We start from the raw sequence: 22168 nt of genomic DNA, 5'->3' as shown, positions 1-22168 counted from the left end.
AAAAAGAAAAAGAATAACTATTATTAAATTAATTATCAGATTTATGATATATAAAATATAGGTAATTATTTGACCTCACTTTAGAAGACAGAGAGAACTTAGATGCTGACTAAGCTTAATTAACATAGTGTAAATTTAATTATATAATTAATTAGTCAAATCTATAAATTAATAACTTAAACATAGTAACCGCTATAAAAATAGATGCATCTAAAAATAAAATAAAATAAAATAGAAAACATTATTGGTTTGATGACCCACTTAATTTTAAAATAATATCTAAAATCTACCCTACAAAATACCAATATTGGCCTTCCTCCACCGCCAATCAAAAAATTATTTTTATTTTAAAACAAAAAAGAAAAGGAAAATTCGTTTTAATAATTAATTCTATTAAGCCAAAATACTGATTTTTATTTTTAAACCAATTTAGTGCAACTTTTTATTTATTCTCTAGAAATAGCAAAAATCAAAGTCTTTAAATATGATTTTATTGGTAAGAAATTGCGACACATAAAATATATTTAATGATTGAAAACTTAGTTTTAGTCGTGTATTTTTAAAATTAATAATATTAAAATGTACCAAATGTAAGCTTTTAAATGTATTTAGTTATTATTTTTATCGTTCTAATTTTTAAATTTAAAATTGAATTTTTTAATTGAAAAATAATTTTGTAAGATTTAAAAGATTTCAAATTATCTTGTTATTTTAATTTTTTTTAGTGCATTCTTAAGGTCAAACATGACAAATAATATTTTTTAAAATTACAAATAATACAGTTCAGACCTAACATGAAAATTTATACCCTTTAATAAAAACTTTACTTAAAATGAAAAATACCATTGATTAAATATTTACTTAAAAAGCTAAAATTAACGCATTTTCTTTTTCACTAAAATAATAAATGTTTGAATATGTATAATTAAACAAAACTAAAATAGAATTTTACAGAAGACACGTAGACACGTTTTAAAAAAATCAAAAGTAAAGCTATTAGAGCTTATGCTTGAACTGGACAATATCATACTGTTGTGGAAGTTCGTAGTTTCGAACACGATATTACGACTCCAAAGATCGATGGTCCATAGAAAGAGTCGAGCCTCGACTAAGGAGAGACTGCTATTCGAGGGCATCAGTATAATTTGTTAGATGAGAGAATTGTTGGGAGAAAATCCCACATTGGACAATATTATATCATTGTAAAGGTTAGTGATTACTCGGACTTAATTCAATCAAATAAGAACAAGGACAGAAACACTTTGGTTTTTTATTTTGTTTTCAATTAAAAAAAAAAGAATAATATTAGAGCACATGAGAGTATGATTTAGATGCTTATTAAAACTGACATAGCTGTCTTAATAAATACATGATCACACAGCTAAACATGAGCAATGAAATATTTAGTTTATGATATCAGATTCCCATTAAAGTTAAGAAACTAGATATCATATTCATACTTGCTGCGCTCAGGATCCAACCCTTTCTTGTTCATTCAAAAAAGTGTTCTAATATTGTTGCCCCTTTTTTTTTTTTTTTTTTTTTTTTTTCCAGTACGCCTGACTGTCACTGTAATGGCCCTACTCAACTGAATCACTGTGCCATGGAGCAAACAAGGAAGGATCTGTCTGTCTTTCCAAATTATTTCTTCAACCAATAAATAAATTAAAAAATACCTTCTTCTTCTTCTTCTTCTTCCTTTAAATTAGCAGTTCGTTTGAGCAAATTGAGATCTATTTCTTCTGTTTTAATGGCACTATCTTCTTCCTACTGAAATTTCCCCACAAATTTCCATCTGGGTGTTTGTTAATTTGTTCCTTTTCGCCTCTGTTCTTCGTTTTGATCGATACCCAGATGGCTCCGAGCTCTGTTGTTGTTACAATTGAGAAGCATAACAGCTTCCCTTTAGTGGAAATCAATGGCTCTGATTCCTTGTTGCTTCCGGAGAAGCAGAAGGCTGCGAGTCCCAAGCAGCTCACGTGGGTTCTTCTTCTCAAAGCCCATAGAGCTCTGTTTTTCTTCTCGTGGATGGCGATGACTATGAAGGCGGTGTTTGCTTCTGTTAAGAAACGCATTGCTCATGCGGATATTAACGAAGAGGATTCCAAAAGCCGTAAGTTATATAGATTCATTAAGGCGTTTCTTGCGATTTCAGTTACGGGTTTGATCGTCGAAGTTGTTGCTCATTTCAAAAAGTGGAATCTGCGAATGATTCAGCCATTGGAGCTCGAAGTTCATGGGATTATTCAATGGTTTTACGTCTCGTGGCTTTCGTTTCGTGTTGATTACATTGCGCCAATGGTTCTCATGCTTTCCAAATTCTGCATTGTTCTGTTCTTGATCCAATCTCTCGATCGCCTTGTTCTCTGCTTCGGCTGCTTTTGGATCAAATACAAGAAAATCAAACCCACGATTCAAGATAACGCTTATGATTTGGAAGATACTTCGAATTTTCCTTTGGTTCTTGTTCAAATCCCAATGTGTAATGAGAGAGAGGTAACGAATCAGTACTCCCCTGATTTCATATGACACAAGGTGTTTGATTTTATTCCTCAATGAATCTTCTGATTTGTAAACTCCGTTTAATAGGTCTATGCGCAATCGATTGCTGCTGCTTGTGAGCTTGACTGGCCGAGGAATCGGATTTTGATTCAAGTTCTTGATGATTCAGACGATGGAAATCTTCAGCGTTTGATCAAAGAAGAAGTTCTATCATGGAATGAAAAGGGTGCTAATATTGTTTATCGACATAGATTGATCCGAACTGGGTACAAAGCTGGGAATCTTCAGTCCGCCATGGCTTGTGATTATGTTAAAGATTATGAGTTCATAGCTATTTTAGATGCAGATTTCCAGCCCAACCCAGATTTCCTTAAGCTAACAATCCCTCATTTCAAGGTACTGATGATGTTTTTATGAACATGACACGGAAATCCCGAGCTTAGCTTAGCTTACGTTTTTATGAACATGACAGGGAAATCCTGAGGTGGGGCTTGTCCAAGCTCGTTGGGCGTTTGTTAACAAAGAAGAAAACTTGCTTACCAGACTCCAAAACATCAACTTGTGCTTCCACTTTGAAGTTGAGCAGCAAGTTAATGGGGTTTTTCTCAACTTCTTTGGATTCAATGGAACAGCAGGCGTTTGGAGAGCGAAAGCGCTTGAGGAATCCGGTGGCTGGCTCGAGCGCACGACGGTGGAGGACATGGATATCGCAGTTCGAGCACACTTGGAGGGATGGAAATTCATCTTCCTCAATGATGTCAAGGTGCTTTGTGAATTGCCTGAATCATATGAAGCTTACAAGAAACAGCAACACCGTTGGCATTCTGGTCCTATGCAGCTCTTCAGATTATGCCTTCCTTCCATCATTACTTCAAAGGTAAAACTCTCATCAAACACTACGCCACATGATCCACTCGTTGAGCTTAAAGTTTGAACACATTGCTTGGATTTGTGCAGATATCAATATGGAAGAAGACGAACTTGATATTCCTGTTCTTCCTCTTAAGAAAACTCATACTTCCCTTTTACTCATTCACTTTGTTCTGCATAATTCTTCCATTAACAATGTTCATTCCAGAAGCAGAGTTGCCTCTGTGGGTAATCTGCTACATCCCAGTGTTCATGTCCTTACTAAACATTCTCCCATCCCCAAAATCCTTCCCTTTCTTGATCCCATATCTCTTGTTTGAGAACACCATGTCAGTGACAAAGTTCAACGCCATGATTTCGGGGCTATTCCAGCTCGGAAGCTCATACGAATGGGTCGTGACAAAGAAAACAGGACGATCATCAGAATCCGACTTCCTAGCATTAGCCGAACGAGAGTCGAAAACATCGAACGAGGATAAGATTCTAAGGAGACATTCAGAGTCAGGGCTGGAGTTGTTGAGTAGATTGAACCAACAAGAGAAGCAAATGGCTTCAAAGAAGAAGAGAAACAAGGTGTACAGAAAAGAGCTGGCTCTTGCCTTTCTGCTGCTCACTGCAGCAGCCAGAAGCTTGCTGTCAGCTCATGGAGTTCACTTCTACTTCTTGCTGTTCCAAGGGTTGTCGTTCCTGGTGGTGGGTTTGGACTTGATTGGTGAGCAAATGAACTGAAAATGTGTTGGGAGTGGATTTGATAAGTAAGTTTTTTTTTTTGTTTTGTGTTTTTGAAATGGATTAGATATATAAATGGTTTAGAGGTTTTTTGTTCAGTAAATTTGTACAATGATACGTATAGTATTGTTAGTATATGGGCTTCAAAACACCAAATAATGGCAATTCTAAGTTATTTAATACCTGTTCTTGTTCTTTTTCTTCTTTTTTTTTTTTTTTTTTTGGAAAATGAAAATTGTTTTTCATTTTCAAACATTTTAATTTGTAATTAGTGCAGTTTGTTGGATCATGGAAGTCCCACATCGACTAATTTAGAGAATGATCATGGGTTTATAAGTGAGGAATGTTAACTCCATTGGTATTGAGGCCTTTTGTGAAACTCAAAGCAAAGTCATGAGAGCTTATGCTTAAAGTGGACAATATCATACCATTGTGGAGAGTCGTGTTCGTCTAACACAATTTACTGGGTGGATTATGTCTAAACATGGATGAAATTGTGTTTATCAAAATTTATCTTGAAAATTACAACTAAATCAATATAATCTTGTTTAAAAAAATCTTACAATTAATATATAGACGAAAAAACTTTACTATTAATATATAGACGAAAAACTGTCTATCATGTTTCATTAATTATCTTTAAATTTTTTAATGTTATTTTTTAAATTTGATAAGTATTTTTATTAACCGGTTAATTTTCCCCCTAATTTAGGAGACAAATATAAAGTCAAAGTTTAAATTAATACAATAATTTTGTTTTAAGATAAATTGAAAACCGGTAGTATAGTGCTCTTTCAGGCATCAATATCCAATTGGGAAGATGCTACTTCGGCTTCCTCGTCTCTGGGTTTTCGATTATTCTGTATAGGCGTCAAAAGTTGTTCTTTATAATTGGAGAATTTTCTAACAATTTCAATTTTGCTCTCTCTCCCCGATTCAGGTTCGTTTCCTTTCTACAATTTCTACGTAATTCGGTGGTTTCTGGGTATGTATGTTTGTATCTGAGAAGAACTAAGATAACAAAATTTGTAGTTTTTGTCGATTGTGGTTCTGGGTCTGCAAACATTACTCTCTTACTTGAGACATGTGAACGTGTTTCTTTTTCCATGATTATTATCTACCAAGTTAATGGTTGAATCATGATTCGTAACTCATGCCGATAAGTTGTTTGTTGAAATGTCTAAGTTAACTCTTTATTGCTTCTAAAGCCTCTTGAGCTTTGTTTAATTGCCCATGTTGTTGTTTGGTGCTCGATGTTTGTTATTTCAGTTGCTACCATATAAAAGAAACAGATAATGTCGTGGGCTTTATCAACTTTTGTTCCCTCTGAAGTTTCTCCCGTTTATGTTGTTGCTACTGCTTCTGGTCCATTGTTGGGTTGCACCACCAGCTGCTTGGAGGTAGTTGGTCCTAGAAGAACAAGGCTCCAATTATCTCTTTCAATGAAGTGGTCAAGTATGAGAACTTTTGCCACAGAGTTTAACAGAGTGTCTCATTTGCCGTCACGCCAAGAAACTTGGGAAGATCCAGATGATGGAAGCGGCAGTGATTTTGACGAGGAAGATGATGAAGAAGAAGAAGTGGATGAGTATGACTTGAATTTTGAAAGTGATTGGGAAGGTGAAGGAGATGTTCAGGCCGTCTCTACTACTGATCAGCCTGCTGCAAACAAGTATGAGGAGGATCTTCGGAAAGGTTTTTACTGGCCTCCTTTTAACTTTTTGATCTGTTTCTCTTCTGGCCATTGCATATATGTTTCTCTCTTGCAATTTTTTCATTAAGAATATTGAAAATATGTTGAATGATGAAAGGGAAAAAGTAGATTTTTAGTCATTGATAGTTGATACTTAAGAACAAATCTACTTCAATCTTTTAAGTTTCAGTGAGTCACATTTTGATCTTTAAGATTTTCACTTCCATTTAAAATCTTATGTGAGGCCTGTGGTCACGGCAAGAAAGATTTGAGCCTATACTGAGAGAGTCAGGCTATCTCTTGCTGTGATTTAGTAAACAGAACGGTTCCTTTAAAGTAAATAGAAGCGTGACGTAGAGCAAATAAAATCAAAAGTGCATATATGAAAGATACCATAATCGTATAACAATTTGAGCATCCAGGGAGTAGTTCAAAACACCAGATGGTTCATTTTTCTTTTGTTTATCTTGTATAGACGTTGTTTTTGTTTCTCTTGTAAAGACATTTGTGGGTTGCTTGTTCTTGTTCATGCCCATTTTACTTGCTGAAAATATACATTGTTTTGTGAAGGCACAACCATAAGCAGTTTGATTCTAGAATAAAAAGTATATGGTAGCACCAGTTCTTTAATTGGCTTTCACCTCTCTTCTCTAGGACTGGACAGTGTCACTCTGCTGTTAGCTAATTTCCGATTATGGGTGGGGGTTGTTAGGAACCACGAACCCCCACAATAGTATGATATTGTCCACTTTGAGCATAAGTTCTCATGGCTTTGCTTTTGGTTTCCCCAAAAGGACTCATACCAATTGAAATGTATTCCTTACTTATAAAACCATGATATCTCCTTAATTAGCCAATGTGAGACTCCCTCCCAACAAATCTTCAACAATCCTCCCTTCGAACAAAGTACACCCGAGAGCCTCCCTTGAGACCTATGTAGCCTCGAACAGTCTCTCCTTAAGCGAGATTTGACTCTTTTCTCTGGAGCCCTTGAATAAAGTACACCATTTGTTCGACACTTGAGTCACTTTTTTACTACACCTTCGAGGCTAGCAACTTTTTTGTTCGACATATGAGGATCCTTTTAGTATGACTAAGTTAAGCGCATGACTTTAATATCATGTTAAGAATGACGCCTCCCCTTCTCAACAGGGTGCCCAATGATCCTTTATTTGTGATCTTTTAATGATACATATCTAAGATTTTGCCCTTTCTCAGAATCTCGTAAAGATCAAAGGACTGTTAATTATTGCAGAGATTGAACAACTTTTGGAACCCGAAGAACGAGCGATACTACAGCAGAATGCAACTCTGAATGTGGATAAACTGTCGACTGTAATGCTTGAAAATATTCAAATACCTTTTTCCCTCTTATCTATCTTTTGAAAAGGCAGCAACTTTCTTGTTTTATTTTTCTTCACACTTCTATTTAAAGCTATCTGCTTGACAAAAAAAAGTTCTTCAACCTTTCATGTTCAGCCGAAATGGAATCCACTTCACACTTTTGCGCTATCAAGTCAGATTATTCCAATGGACAGACTACTTGAAAGTGGATTTGACATTGACTCTGTCGACGAGGTGAATATTATCGATATAATTCAATTTCTACATTTTATTGTTTGAAAACATAGATTCTTTACGTGAACTTATTAGTCAAGGCTTTATGTGGTGAATCAGGATGGTTTTTCTGCTCTCCATAAGGCAATTATTGGCAGAAAGGACGCTGTCATTGGTCATCTTCTAAGAAAAGGTGCAAGTCCTCATATCAAAGACAAAGTAAGAAGTTTATTTAGTTATGCTGCTTATCCAATTAATTTCCTAGGACTGTGCTTTCAGAAACACCATGACTTAAGTAATTTTTTTCTTCATAGAATGGTGCTACCCCGCTTCATTATGCTGTTCAAGTTGGTGCAAAACAAATTGTGAAGCTACTAATAAAATACAATGTGGATGTCAATGTTGCAGATTCTGTGAGCTTTTTCCTTCAGAAAACTACAAAAAATGAAGCATCTTGTTTAGTTTTCTTGCTACAAAGTTATAATAACTCTCCCTTGAATACTTGTATAGGATGGATGGACGCCATTGCACATTGCTATCCAAGGTAGAAATAGAGATATAACTAAGATTTTGTTGGTCAATGGAGCAGATAGGAACAGAAGAAACAAGGTAAGTTTTGAAACATATTCATCAAAAGTTTCCAACTTAGCAAATTTGAAACCGAAACCTTACACGACATGTTACGTAAGGTTAAATATTAAAACGTTTTTATTTTAAACTATTTCTTAGTTCTTGTTCTCGGACAGTAAACATGACATAATCATGCATTTCAGGATGGAAAGACACCCTTGGATTTGAGCTTGTGTTATGGGAAAAACTTCAAGTCATACGATCTTTCCAAGTTACTAAAAGTAGTGCCTGTTCGTGGAGCTTTTTGATGTGCCAATTTGAAACATCCTTCTGCTTGCATTGACCACTTTGTATTTATGTCTTTTGTTGAAGTCCACAAGATCTTGGTCGCATAACTCTCTCTTTCATTCGTGGAATCTTTAATGATATTTTTATTAATAATACTATTTTCTAGCTAGTTTAGTCGAGATATATTTGAGATGCATGAACATTTTAAAGCATATTTTTACTTAGTAATTTTATGCATATAACTAGAAGAACCTGTGGACTGTAAATTCCTTGTTATTATCACCTGGCCTGCAAAGTATGAGGCTATGGAGGATGCCGAATCATCCTCCATTTGGCTCCTATATGCCGTTCTATACACCAAAATTTAGATCCATCTGAAAAAGAAACAAACGATTCTCTGTTCGTTCATATTTTGACACTTCCAAGGAAGTTGTCAGGCAAATGATCCTTCTTTTCCCTCTATAAATTCCCACCATTAGACCATCACCACACACCAACATCAAGAGACAATCTCAGCCCGAGCAATAGAATAAAGAAGAAGAAAAAGAAGGAAAATGGGTCTTCAGAAATGTTTGGGTATGGGTCTAATTTGGGTTGCTTGCTTGCTTGTTGCCATGGCTACAGAAGCAGAAGCTCAGAGCTATGGCGATAGCTCCAATTCAGCTGAGGCCATATGTTCCCACCCAATGCTCCTCAAGTTTCTTGGTCTTGTTTCTTTTTTGGTTCTCAAAGAGATGGTTTGAGTTCCCTGATGATCTGACTGTCATTCTGTATTGCAACATTTAATTTCTTACTGTTTCTTCTTTGTCTGCCTTTGGAGTTTGCGTGTCATCATGAGTAGAATTGATGAGACTTACTGTATTTGAGAGTGTCTGATATGAAGTTGCTGAAGTCATTTCAATATGTTTTACTGTGTTGGGTTGAGATTGAATCTCAAAATGCAGCATTGTTATATGTATGAATGTTTGTTGAAGTAGAAACAAGTTCATTGAACTTTGTAAACATTATGGCAGAAAACACACCAAATTGTATGAAACTAAAACCTGAAATTGGCAGGTATCAAGAAAGACAGAAGGTTCTTAAACGAAAAGGACCTGGATGAACTAAAGTTTAGATTTCTACAAGATAAAACGATTTCTAAAGAATTGCTTTCATCAAAACAAGAGCTGGGATTTGATTGACTACTCACTACATCACATCACTTTGAGAAAGATCTCTCTCTGGAAGCTTGACTTTAAGGTAGCATGATAAAAATGAGTTACATTTTCATTATCATGTATACCTTTTGATATTAATCCCTCGAAAACGCCTTCACGGGTATGTTTATAAAGAATTCAGGAAACAGATGGATAGAGGAATAAATCCAAGTCGTACCTAGAACAATCAAGTCCAACCACCTCAAAGACAGATTGAACATGAGGGTAGCTAAAGCATATGCTTTCACCAAGACTAAAACTTGACCTAAATGAACAGAGGGAAGAACAATATCAACCAAAGAGAAACTCAAGAATGTAGGCCATGGAGAAATCCTGTGAATCAAAGTGTAACAAGCCAACGTCAATTGTGAGATCCCACATCGGTTGGGGAGGAGAACGAAACATTCTTTATAAGGGTCCCTAGCAGATGCGTTTTAAAAATCTTGAGAGAAATCCCGAAAGGGAAAGCTCAGAAAGGACAATATCCGCTAGCGGTGGACTTGGGCCATTACACAAAGATGGCGTAATTCAATACAAGCCAAGGGTGATTGAAATATTCGGATACCTTTTGAGTCACATGAACAGCAGAAAGGCTTAATAGGACTTTGCTGCTCAGTTTAGTACTCAACCTATAAAAAGGTTCATGATGTCTACAGCAACTTACAAGTAAAAGTGTTTACCCAAAAGAAACTATACGAGAAAGGCCTAAAGGGTTATCTACAATATGAACTATGAAAACAGGAATCATCTCAAAGAATCAACAAATTCAGAATCTCAGCAATTGAACCAACCTATAAGGCTTTCCCCCTCACTCACTAATCATCAAATCAACTGTGTTTATGCACTAGCAGGTAAGATTCAACTTCAATATGAAGATAATAAAGAAAAGATGAAATTCATAACACAAAATACAAAATGCATCCTTATTTGAAATGCTCTAGCGTTTAAATGGGACCTCTAAAACAGCTAGAATCAATTGAAGGTTATACAAGTTCATAGGGAAGAGCTATCAGATTAAAGCACAATATTGGCGTCAAAGCTTCAAGCTTCGACAGTGTTACCAAGAACAAAAGAGAACAGCTCCCGAACAGGGGAAAATTCCACCAACCCAATATCAATTGCGTACCCGGAAACTGGTAGCTTCAAATCCCTTAGAACACAAAATGCCTCAGCCATTCGAGCCCTGGGCACCTCCTGAGCAACAGCGCAATGGGGAATCCAAGAGCCAGGACGATATTCCTCTCCGATTTCAATTCCTTCTTTCCTCATTGCTTCGCACAATTGGGACTGGAACTGGAGGAGTGAAATCGAAGGTGCTGGACCAAGAAATAGAACGTTGTTGTCACTGGGAAGGCTACCAATTGACGATAAGGACAGTGGCAAGGGTTCCTGTTTAGAAGCGAAATTTTTAACGATGGATTCAACTTTTGTGGGTTCAAGAAAAGGGCTGGAGAAGAGGGTAATGTGAGGGCGTGATTCAATTTCAATGAGTTGGGTACTAATTTGACGGCGAGCCAGTACATTCCAAGCCTTGAGAACTTGATTTTCAAGCGCCGGATCGAAATAGAGCTCGATCGCAAAGCCTTGTGACATCGCCTTAGAACTCAAAATCCTCGAAGTAAAATAGTGAAAAACAGGGCGAAATAAACAAAACCCAGAAACCAATTTCAAATTTCAAATTACAAGAGAACGAAAAGCGGGGAACAAGAAAAGATTAGAACAATCTGAAATGAAAAATTCAAAACCCTAGAGATAGAACACACAAAAACAGACGAATACAGAAAACCCAGAAGAAATCGATGAACCCAGATGCCCAAAAACCTACAAAAAGAATGCGAGGAAGAGGTAAAACAGAAATGGAAAATACGAATTTCAAGAAAGAGAAGAGCCCAAGAATGGCGATGAAAGGAAGATCAAGAAATGGGAAGAACGCAGACACCTAAAGCGGTGAAGTGAAGTAAAAAGTGGGAAATAGAAAGAGGGATGAAAGGAAAGGCCGTGCAAGAGAGTCTCGGAGCTGCACAGCCACTTGCTAAGAGGCGTGGAACCAGATTAGGTGTCCTCCGAGTGGATCGAAACGAGGAAGACAGAGGGAGAGAGAAGGGGGCATCGGCCAGCCCGCTTAAAATACCCACACCCAACCACCGTTGAACTTGGAACCCCTTTGGTAGACCGAATTGTTCTTCCCCACTTGAAAAAGTTAAAATTTAAGGCCTATCATCTACACACTTAAAAAAAGTAATTTTTTCAATTTTGAATTATACTTTTATTTGTTTTCAAATTTTTCATATCACTAACAAAATATTCGTTTCTTTGCATAGGTTTGCATAGGTTATGCTTCTCGATCCTTGTCAATCTTCTAAAAAGTATTCCTTATAAGAGTGTGAAGCTGTAGCCATATACGTAATGGGCAAAAGCAGACAATATCTACGAGCGGTAAGATTGTACTATCTTTAGCTAAAATTTCAAATCTCATATTTCATTCATTACTAACCCACGGCATGCTACAAATTGTACAGTTTCCTCCCATGCTTAGCCATAGCCATAGCTTGGAAGGTGAATAAAAGTTGGATATTTATACATTGTCTGCACTGTGTCTGTGTGTGTTGTAGCTTCCTAGAAGAGGTACTCTCTGATCTTCATGTGATTCCTTGTTACCATTAAGATTATGGGTATGGCCTTCTTCTTTTTCTTCTCCAGCACCCCTTTCTTCCTTTGCTTTTCCCCACATCACAGTATAAAACCCTATGGATATTATGGATGCTCCAACAACACTGTAAACACACCAAATTTCAAATTTCTTCAAGTTAGTTCAACTGTTAGAACTGATGCAAGAAACTTATGGTTAATTTCTCTTTGTGATCATACCTTCCAAGATATAGTGAATCGCCGAGAAATAGAACACCCATTACGATGGCGACGACGATCGACAACGGCTTAAACATCGCTACGAACACTGGCCCTTTCAAGCGGAGTGCCCATGTATGAACTGTATTATTCAAGCATGATCCAAAAAGTCCCTAAGAAAAAACAGCTTTTGTAAGTCATAAGACAGATGATAGGAGTATTATTAAGTGCCTTTTTCTTGATTCTTACAGAGCATAAAACAGAGGCCAATGCTGTATGCTGCTTCAAAATCCAAGCGCTTGGATCTGTCTCTAAAACCACCCCAACAATTGCAGCTATGAAGGCCACTGTTAAGTTGTAGAAGAAGATCACTGTTGCCTCGTCTGGGTATTCCTTCATAATTCTCGTCTGTCAAAATGTTCAACAGTTTCAAGGTTACGATGGTTACTCTGAGATCCCACGTCAGTTGGAGAAGAGAACGAAACATTCTTTATAGAGGTGTTAAAACCTTTCTCTAACAAACGCGTTTAAAAATTGTGAGACTGACGGTGATCCATAACAGACCAAAGTGGACAATATCGACTAGTAATGAGCTGTTATAAATTGTTTCAGAGCCAGACACTGGTCGGTAGGTCAGCGAGGACGCTGAGCCCTCAAAGGGGGTGGATTGTGAGACTATGCATTGGTTGGAGACAAAAACAAAACATTTATTATAAGAGTGTAAAAACCACTCTCTAATAGAAACATTTTAAAACTGTGAAACTAACAACGATACATAACAAGCTAAAACAGATAATATCTACTAGTGGTGAACCCGTTCCAGTTACGTTAGAACATGAAGAGTTACCTGAACAATGTACCAAAGGGGAACCAAGATGTATTCAGCAGTCAAGAGAAGGCTGCCAATGACCCAATTAGAATGCGAAGAGGGTAATGGATGGTGAAGTGAAAGAGCCGTGGGCGCTGAAGAGAGTATAATCCTTGGACCCTTGTAAAGAGTGACCACAAAGGCACCTGCTATGGATATTATGGTGCCCATCACTTTGGCTTGACTGCTATGTCTTTTCAATACCACCTTCTCCATCCTAATTCCATATTATTATAAACTCATTATTATAATTACATCCCTTTAATCAACTATCAAACTAATTTTTTTTAATTAATTAACTTAATTGTCACTTTTAAAAATATTTAAAAATATTTAAAAATACAAACTTTATTTTAGGATATAAACAAAATGGGCCCAATTGTTGAAAAAGTGGAATTGCTTTAATTATTAGAAATAATAACATAAACACTATTTTTATTATCCATTTTTTATAAAAATTCTAAAATCTCCAAAAATAGTTTTTAAAGTGTTTTTTTTTTTTATTTAAAATTATTATTATTAAGTAATTAAAACAAAATGGCCCCTGGCTTATTATAACGACCCTTCAAGAGAAACAGAGGAAGGCGACGAAGAACCTGAAAATGACGGCGAGGATGAAAGTGAAAGCAGGAACAAGGTTGCTGATAGCGGAAGCAAGCGTCGGAGAACTGTAATTGATTCCCGTGTATCCCATAATCTGCGAAGAAGAACTGCCAAAATCGAAACAAAATCAGAACGATAATTTCAGTTCATGAACTCTTCAAATTCGATTAGGTCACCGAAATCGCGTACCCGATGAGTCCGAGAACCGCGATCTTGGAAAGTACAGAGAAACTCAGGGGTGGTAGACGCCTGGATCTGCGAGAGATGAAGGGAGAAGGGAGGAGGAGAAGCGCGGCGAGGGAGTAAGAATAGACGACGAACACGTGGTGGCTCATGCCGGAGGCGGTGGCGGCTTTGAAAAGAGTGTTGAGTCCGACGTTGATACACTCCATGGCGATCATCGCCGGAAACGGTAGAGCCGCTTCCATCAGGTATGTTCCACTTCCCGCCATCACTTTGCGTTCAGACCTCAAACTCGGTTCCTCTGTTCTTCAGAAAAACAGAGTCGTGACTTCCGAAGGCAGTGGCCGAGTGGGGGTATTTTAATATAATATAATATAATATATATATAAATAAATAAAATCATTATTATTATTTCCACCACTAAACACTATGTCAACGTCCTTGCATTATATTAATACCAATAGCATATTTGAAGCTACCTCTATGATTAAGATCGTATAATTACTTTTTATCCCCTGTTTAATTTCTTGAGAAATATTTATAAATGCTTATATTATTTGTTTGTTGTGCATCAACAAGGACCTGAACTGTTAGTTTTTTATGTTCTTAGGTGATTCAAATAGGCTATAGATTCTTGGCGTGGCTCTTACTCTTCTATATTTTCTTGATTTCAGCTCCTTTTCCTTTTACTTTCCCTTTTTCCTTTTGCTTTTAAGCTCAACGATGAAACTAGGTGTTCGTGCTACTCAATATCTTGTGATCTTAGTACCATTAGTTGTATAACTAAGGCTGCCCTCGTATTCTTTTAAGATATTCTTGTAACCTTTCTTGAAAGAAAAGATTTGGAAGTTGGGTAAAGACTTCCTCCTCCTTTTGACTCGATCACTTTGGAATATTTGAAAATTGGTATAGTGTTAGTTTAAGTATTATTCTTACTCTAGAGTTAAATATTATTCTCACTAAACTAATACAATTCTTTTCGGTATGTTCTATTTTCATTCTCAAGAGTGAAAGAAAGTGCACATTGTTAGTATAGATAGTAACTTTCATTTCTTTTAAGCTTTTTTTAGTCATTCTATCCTCAAAATCGTTTTCATTCAGATGTGACCCTAGTTCATTTAGTTCATTTATGTATAACGTCCTCCTCCTTTACATAGGTGTCACGACATTGAACATGTGTTTAAGAGATTTGATCTAGTACTAGCATGTTTTGAGGTAGATGAATCCAATGCCCAAGTATTGAACATCGAAACACAGACATTAACTATTCAAACCCGCCCTACTAGAGAGGTTCCAAAATTGTTGTCTTGGGTATGTTGTAGAGAGGAGGAGTGGTGCAAAAGGGAGGCAGATGGTGATTCAGAAGTAGAAGGAGGTGGTAAGTCCAGGTCCAATTTTAGTTGTTTGATCTGCCCCCATATCACACTATAAAACCCACACCCAATCACCACCGATCCGATCACACTGCCAAGTGCCAATAGGAAATCACCCCTTATCAATGCTTTATAAGCACGAGACTATGCAGGGGTTGGCCAGCTTACCTGCCAAGACAAAGCGACTCACGAAGAAAGCTGACGGCCAAGGCGACGGCGATGACCATGCCTAGGGGCTTGAACATTGCAACAAAGACTGGGCCCTTCCTTTGCAAGCACCATGTGTGGACGCCAGTACGAACCATACCCCCAAATATGGCCTGCCATTTGCCAACCCAAACTAATTCATTACCTATATCACTAACTATGAACTTAATTCGTTTAGTTTATGGGTTTCTATGTCGGTGTCGTTTTCTTACGGAGAATACGATGGTGACCATTTCAATGTCGGGTCGGACTTGCCACACAGTTGGGTTTGTTTCGATGATGACAGCAAAGGCTGCCGTTTGGACCGTCACAAAGAATGTGAAGAAGAACACGCTTGTGATATTTTTGTTTGGGTATACGCTAACAAACCATGTCTGCAAAATCCAGAACAAAACATAATAGTCGACAATATTACATTATTGTGAAAATTGTTAGAAATCATGACTCTCCACGGTGATATTGTCCCTTTGAGCATAAGTTCTTATGACTTTTTAAGCTTCCCCAAAAGATCTCATACCAATGGAGATATTATTCCTCACTTATAAACTCATGATCTTCTACTAAATTAGCTAATTTGAGACTCCCTCCCAATAATTCTCAACTATCCTCCCCTCGAACAAAGTACACCATAGAGCCTCCCCTGAGGTCTATGTAGCCCTCAAACAATCTCTCTTTAATTAAGGCTTAACTCCTTCTCTGGAGCCCTCGAAGGAACAAAGTACACTATTTGTTCGACCATTGAGTCACTTTTGACTACACTTTTGAGACTCATAACTTCTTTGTTCGACATTTAAGGATTCTATTGACATGACTAAGTTAAGGCATGACTCTGATACCATGTTAGAAATCACGACTCTTCACAGTGGTATGATATTGTCCACTTTGAACATAAGCTCTTGTGACTTTATTTTGGGCTTTCTAAACCCCCACCCAACAATCCTGAACAAAGATGGAGAATGAATTACCTTAGCAATCTTCCAAGTTGATGATAGAAAACAAACCATTAGAAAGAGAAAGCCACCAAACACCCAGTTTGGCTTCTGTGACAGTGCTACAGCTTCTTGTCCCACCGACTGAGAGGAGGAGGACATGATCAACACAGGCCCTTTATACAGAGTTATTAAGAAAGCTCCTGACACAGCTATAATGGTACCCAAACACTTGGCTTTCCCACTGCTTCTCTTCAAATCAAGCCTCTCCATTCTGAACCCAATACCAAATTTCTAAGCAAGATCTTGATGAATATAAGGAGAGGTGTAAACTGAGTAACTCTAAATCTTACCACCTGAAAATAACAGCAAGAAGAAAGGTGAAAATGGGGATGAGATTTGCCATTGCTGATAAAAGAACAGGGGAGCTGTAGTTTATCCCTGTGTTTGCCAATAACTCACCCACACTCCTGTTCATAACAAAATTATTCAACTTTTTGAGCCAGAAAAAGGTTAAATTATTGAAAGAATTTAACTTTTTGTTACCCATTAAGCCCAAGGAGAAAGAAGGCAAGGATCATAGAGAAAGATAGAGGTGCACCCAGATTGTTTCTGCACAAGTTTTTCATTTGATCATCAGAGTTCTTCATAGAAAGAAGTAAAACTGTAATGGGTTTGATTAGAAGAAGAAGAACCTGGAAGAAAAGAGGAGAAAGGGAAGGAGAAGGAAGGTGGCGAGAGCGTTGGAATAGACAAGGAAGACCAAGTTGTTCATCCCTTTGGCCATGGCTGCTTTGATTAGTGTTGATATGATCACATCTGTGCTCTCCACCATTATCATGGCAGTGAAGGGCATGGCAGCCTCCATCATCTGCAACATTCTGATCTGATCTGATCTGATTCTAACAAAGAACAAGGAAAAAGAGGGATTTGTATTGATTTGTATCGGTTATTGATATCAGTTGTTTCCAAGAAACGTATCATTTATGGATGGCTAAAAATGATTGATGTTTGAGATTTTGTCTTCATTGTTGATGCTTGAAGGGAAAGGAAAGGTATAAAATAAGAAACAACTTAATTGTATCACCCCCTTTTAGATTTAAGACAAAGGCATGATCCAACACATCATTCATACTCAGTTACACCAAATTTTGTTACATCTCTCGAGAATCGTGCACAATTTCATTTAATTGAGATGTGAATGCTTGTAATCACTCGATATAGTGATGGATTTCATGGTCGACGTCTAACTAGCACGAATCCGTTGAACTCTCTAACTCAGTGGACTATGTGGTTATTGGTGCTCTAGGTGCTAACTTCATTGATGAACTAGGTAGATCATCCTATTTTTGTAAATCTCGTTTTCATTGGAGCCCAAATATCTATAAAAGAACAATTCCCATTGTTTTGGGACTTTTCTCTTTGTCTCATATGCTTTGTTCTTTCTCAAATTACCAGGCAAAAACATCATATCTGAGTCACTTTGATTGGCACCTCTATCAGCAGGCCTTAGTATTTCAAAGACTCTGTAAAAGCCAAAAGAAATTTCTTTATTTTTTAGTCTAACTGCCATAGTCCAAGCTCACCGTTATCACATATTATCCGCGTCTACTAGGAAGAGGTTTCCACACCTTTATAAGGAATGTTTCGTTCCTCTCTACAACCGACGTAAGATCTCACAATCCATCCCCTTGGAGACCCAGGGTCCTCTCTGGCACACCGTCTGATGTCTGACTCTAATACCATTTGTAACAGGCCAAGCCCACTGCTAATAGATATGTCCACTTTGACTCGTTACGTATCGCCATCAGTCTCACGGTTGTTTAAAACGTATCTACTAGGGAGAGGTTTCCACACCCTAATAAGGAATATTTCGTTCCCCTCTCTAACCGATGGGGGATCTCACACTAGCCCTCCCCAAGAAGTTGTAAGGACCCGAAACTGTTTATGGTCCAACCTGAGAAGTTCATTGTGTTAGGATAATGAACCTCCCATATTTTTACAATGGTATGATTAACTTTCATCCTAACTTGTAGCGAAGGTATCATATCGATAGCCTCAAGAATGAGTCCAACGGGTCACTATGCTTGATTTTTCTTGTAAGGGTTGTTTCATGTATGTTCTTGTGATGTTCTTTATGGGATCAAAATATTGGATTGATATCAACCACTGATCAAGAACTGATATCAGAAGCACTTCAAATGGTCAACAAAATGGATGAGTTTGATTTAACATTATATCAGAAAGTTTCCATTTACTGATATATATAACAATACAACAACTAACTTCTCTGGAGATGCCGGCTTCCAAATTTTCATATGCTATCAATGAGAAAAATGGCATTTTCTTCATTGTTTTATTGCAAATCATTAGCCAATTGGAGCTTAAAGAACTCCAACAATGGCTTCATTGCTATGCACACCCTTTACCTTTTATCCTCTCTTGTTTATTAGCCATTCTTTAAAACCCTTCTTCTGTTAACTTCTCCAGGTTGATTTCCCACAAACATTGAAAAAATGAATCAAATTTCCATCTGGGCGTTTCTTGTTTGTTCATTTCTGTTCATCTTTACCAATGCTGATGCTGTCGATGATTCTGTAAAGAGCTCACTGATTCAGTTTCTTGCAAAACTCAGTCCCCAAAATGGCCAACACAACCAGCATCTTGGATGGAACATTTCTTCTGATCCTTGCAAGAACAGATGGCTTGGTTTGGTCTGTGATGGAAGAAATGTTTCTGTAAAGAAACTGTTTCTTGACGGCTTGAATCTTTCAGGAACTCTTCAAACAAGCTTCCTCTGCAACTCAAAGCCTCTACTGAATTCCCTCACTGTTCTAAGCCTCAATTACAACAACATCTCCGGAGAAATCCCAGCTGATATTGATAATTGCAAGCAGCTGACACGGTTTCATGTAAGAGGAAATAAATTCCATGGAAATCTACCAAGTTCTTTATCCAAGTTAGTCAACCTTAAAAGACTCGAACTTTCAGACAATAACTTATCTGGGAACTTGCCAGATTTGTCCAGGATCTCAGGCCTCACCATGTTCCTTGCTGAGAACAATAAGTTCTCTGGAGAGATACCCCAGTTTGAATTCTCCAACTTTGAGAGATTTAATGTTTCCTTCAACAATTTCTCCGGTCCGATTCCGACCGACGGCGGTAGCTACTTTGCTTCAGACAGCTTCATGGGAAATCCACTGCTTTGTGGAGATCCATTGCCAACAAAATGTCACTCACTCAAGCTAGAAGAAGTCAAACCAGGAGGTGAAGAATCAAAGCACAACAACAAAGACCATATTTTGATATTCTCAGGATACATAATGATAGGTGTTTTCTTAACATTTATAGCAGTTTTCATGATATGTAAAAGGAGGAAAAAGGTAAGAAAAGAGGATTCAAGCAACAGAGTTGCAGCAGTAGATGATGATGGAATTAGCAGCAAGTTCAGTACTGTTTCTTTGTCAAGTGAATACAAAACAAGCAAGGCAGAGTTTTCAATGCTTTCAAGTGAGAGTGGAGGGTTGTCATCATCTCTGATAGTGCTTACAAATCCAGTGGTGAATGGGTTGAAGTTTGAGGACTTGCTTAAGGCTCCTGCTGAGCTGATTGGGAGAGGGAACCATGGGAGTCTTTATAAGGTTATGTTTGATTATGGGATGGTGTTTGCTGTGAAGAGGATTAAGGATTGGGGCATTTCAAGTGATGAGTTTATGAAAAGAATGTGTAAGATTGATAGAGTGAAGCATCCTAATTTGCTTCCACCACTTGCCTTCTATAGTTCTGATCATGAGAAGCTTTTGGTGTATGAATTTCAGCCTAATGGAAGCCTATTCAGCCTTCTTCATGGTAAGATTTCTAACCCTTTTAATATGCTCATTATTCATTTTTTGGTGGTAACCATCTAAGCCCACCTCTAGCATATAGCTTTTCCTTTCGAGTTTTTAAAACGCGTCTGTTAGGGAGAGGTTTCCACATCCTTATAAAGAATGACTTCGTTCTCCTTTCCAACCAATGCGGAATCTCACAATCTACCCCTCTTCGAGGCCTAGCGTCCTTGCTGGCACTCGTTCCCTTCTCCAATCGATGTGGGACCCTCCAATCCACCCTTCTTTGGGGCCAGCGTCCTTGTTGGCACACCGCCTCGTGTCCACCCTCCTCGCTGGCACGTTGCCGGTGTTTGGCTTTGAAACTATTTGAAACTGCCCAAGCCCTTTGAAACTATTTGAAACTGCCCAAGCCCACTGCTAGCAGAATTTGTCCTCTTTGGGCTTCTCTTTAAGGTTTTCAAAACGCGTATGCTAGAGGGAGGTTTCCAGACCCTTATAAACAATGTTTTGTTCTCCTCTTCAACTGACGTGTGATCTCACAAAACTCATCCGGGTATCATAGTCCATCAATTACAAAGCCCAAAAGCGCTCATATTTCTCATTTGAAATCTCAGGATCATCAAGCCACAACAAGAACTCATTCCCCTGGATCAGCAGGCTTGAAATAGCAGGCAGAATAGCGAAGGCATTAGCACAAATGCACAAGGGGTTAGAACAAGAAGAAATAGCTCATGGCAACTTGAAATCATCAAACATACTCATGAACTGGAACATGGAGGCGTGCATAAGTGAATATGGGCTCCATGAAAGCACCTCCTTCAGATCAGATGTTCATGGATTTGGGCTCATCCTCCTTGAGCTGCTCACAGGGAAGCTAACGAGAGATGAAAAAGGGATTTGTTTGGCAGATTGGGTTAGAACTGTTCTTAGAGAAGAATGGACTGCAGAAGTTTTGGACAGCTCCTTGTTGGCTGAAGCAGCAAGCGAAGAGAGGATGGTGAACTTGTTAGTGGTCGCTGTTAAATGCGTTGAGAGTTCTCCCCATGCAAGGCCCAACATGGACCAGGTTGTTGCCATGATTGACTCAATCAAGGAGGATGAACAAGACACTTCCATCATTTCTATTCTCTCAAATTAAATTAGTTCGATTAATTGTCCATTCAAGTATCACTCAATTAGTTAAATTATATATTTTATTTATAGTATTTATAGTAGGTGCAAAAGGAGGGAAAACATTATGTGCCTGTTTTACCCTCTCATTTTAAATGATTTTCCAATTTTACCCTTCAATCCACTAAGAAAATTTAGGAACCCTTTCCACCATGATTTATTATAGTTTTATTAAGTAAAATATATGAAAATTTTGATTAAAAAATATATATAACTTTTTGTTTCTTTTTTATTATTATTATTTTTTTTTTTTTTATAAAAAAGGAATAAAAAGTAAAAACTTTTGGCTTTAACTTTTGATGACATTTTTTAATTACATTCAAAGAAAGCAAAATAATAATAATAATAATAATAATAATAATAAACTATTAATTTACTTTCCCTCCCACTTATTTTCAGTTAGGCAATCACAAAAGGAAAATCATAATATCCCTTAAAAGTGCCTAATGGCCTAAATAAAGCACATGATTGCTTGTGGAGGATGACATTCAAATTTCTTCTTTTTTTTTTTTTTTATATATATATTTATTTTAAAAGAAGCTAATTAATAAAAATTCTTTTTATATAATTTAAAAGTCGAATATTTCAGTAATTATTTATATACAAAATTAAAATTCCATAGATTTATGGTGCACTTTTAAAAGTTTCTTAAATAATTAAATATCAAAAAGGAAATTTAGTGGAAAATGTGTTGATCTCAATTTTATTTTATATTTATTAAAAAAAAAAAAAAAAAAAATCCATTCACATGTT

General features: G+C 37.2%; 5 protein-coding genes across 8 annotated transcripts; 3 read left to right on the top strand and 2 right to left on the bottom strand.

Annotated features, from left to right (window-relative positions):
- The first annotated feature begins 1542 nt into the window (after positions 1-1542).
- Positions 1543-4283, top strand: LOC111808332 (xyloglucan glycosyltransferase 4). Its single transcript, XM_023694253.2, has 4 exons — positions 1543-2496; positions 2590-2898; positions 2975-3379; positions 3460-4283. The coding sequence occupies exons 1-4, from the start codon at positions 1855-1857 to the stop codon at positions 4099-4101; spliced, it is 1998 nt and encodes a 665-aa protein (XP_023550021.2). The 5' UTR covers positions 1543-1854; the 3' UTR covers positions 4102-4283.
- A 584-nt stretch (positions 4284-4867) lies between these two features.
- EMB506 (Ankyrin repeat family protein) lies at positions 4868-8392 on the top strand. 2 transcript variants are annotated; one of them, XM_023693825.2, is made up of 8 exons: positions 4868-5041; positions 5492-5796; positions 7050-7129; positions 7274-7372; positions 7472-7570; positions 7666-7764; positions 7862-7960; positions 8125-8392. In XM_023693825.2, exons 2-8 carry the CDS (start codon positions 5544-5546, stop codon positions 8227-8229), a joined length of 834 nt encoding a protein of 277 aa, XP_023549593.1. In that variant the 5' UTR covers positions 4868-5041; positions 5492-5543; the 3' UTR covers positions 8230-8392. The 2 variants fall into 2 exon arrangements, with proteins under 2 accessions (XP_023549593.1, XP_023549592.1); XM_023693824.2 differs by having other exon boundaries at positions 5371-5796.
- Positions 8393-10275: 1883 nt separating this feature from the next.
- Positions 10276-11591, bottom strand: LOC111809459 (uncharacterized). Its single transcript, XM_023695924.2, has one exon. It carries the CDS (start codon positions 10996-10998, stop codon positions 10447-10449), a length of 552 nt encoding a protein of 183 aa, XP_023551692.1. The 5' UTR covers positions 10999-11591; the 3' UTR covers positions 10276-10446.
- A 272-nt stretch (positions 11592-11863) lies between these two features.
- On the bottom strand, positions 11864-17396 carry LOC111809320 (WAT1-related protein At3g28050). 3 transcript variants are annotated; one of them, XM_023694739.2, is made up of 7 exons: positions 16452-16591; positions 13913-14207; positions 13717-13830; positions 13100-13337; positions 12502-12660; positions 12274-12425; positions 11864-12179 (listed from the first exon to the last, which is right to left on the bottom strand). In XM_023694739.2, the coding sequence occupies exons 2-7, from the start codon at positions 14173-14175 to the stop codon at positions 11981-11983; spliced, it is 1125 nt and encodes a 374-aa protein (XP_023550507.2). In that variant the 5' UTR covers positions 14176-14207; positions 16452-16591; the 3' UTR covers positions 11864-11980. The 3 variants fall into 3 exon arrangements, with proteins under 3 accessions (XP_023550507.2, XP_023550506.2, XP_086972970.1); XM_023694738.2 differs by lacking the exon at positions 16452-16591 and adding an exon at positions 15448-15589; XM_087116844.1 differs by lacking the exons at positions 11864-12179; positions 12274-12425; positions 12502-12660; positions 13100-13337; positions 13717-13830 and adding exons at positions 15448-15599; positions 15699-15860; positions 16772-16885; positions 16962-17027; positions 17111-17396 and having other exon boundaries at positions 14070-14207; positions 16452-16689.
- On the top strand, positions 14015-21536 carry LOC111808627 (putative inactive receptor kinase At2g26730). Its single transcript, XM_023694737.2, has 3 exons — positions 14015-14154; positions 18906-20264; positions 20860-21536. The coding sequence occupies exons 2-3, from the start codon at positions 18932-18934 to the stop codon at positions 21381-21383; spliced, it is 1857 nt and encodes a 618-aa protein (XP_023550505.2). The 5' UTR covers positions 14015-14154; positions 18906-18931; the 3' UTR covers positions 21384-21536.
- The last annotated feature ends 632 nt before the right edge of the window (positions 21537-22168 follow it).

Source organism: Cucurbita pepo, chromosome 13, assembly GCF_057944985.1.
Source record: "Cucurbita pepo subsp. pepo isolate OVF chromosome 13, ASM5794498v1, whole genome shotgun sequence".
Classification (NCBI taxonomy): Eukaryota; Viridiplantae; Streptophyta; class Magnoliopsida; order Cucurbitales; family Cucurbitaceae; genus Cucurbita; species Cucurbita pepo.
This window is presented reverse-complemented; position numbering and strand designations above follow the sequence as displayed.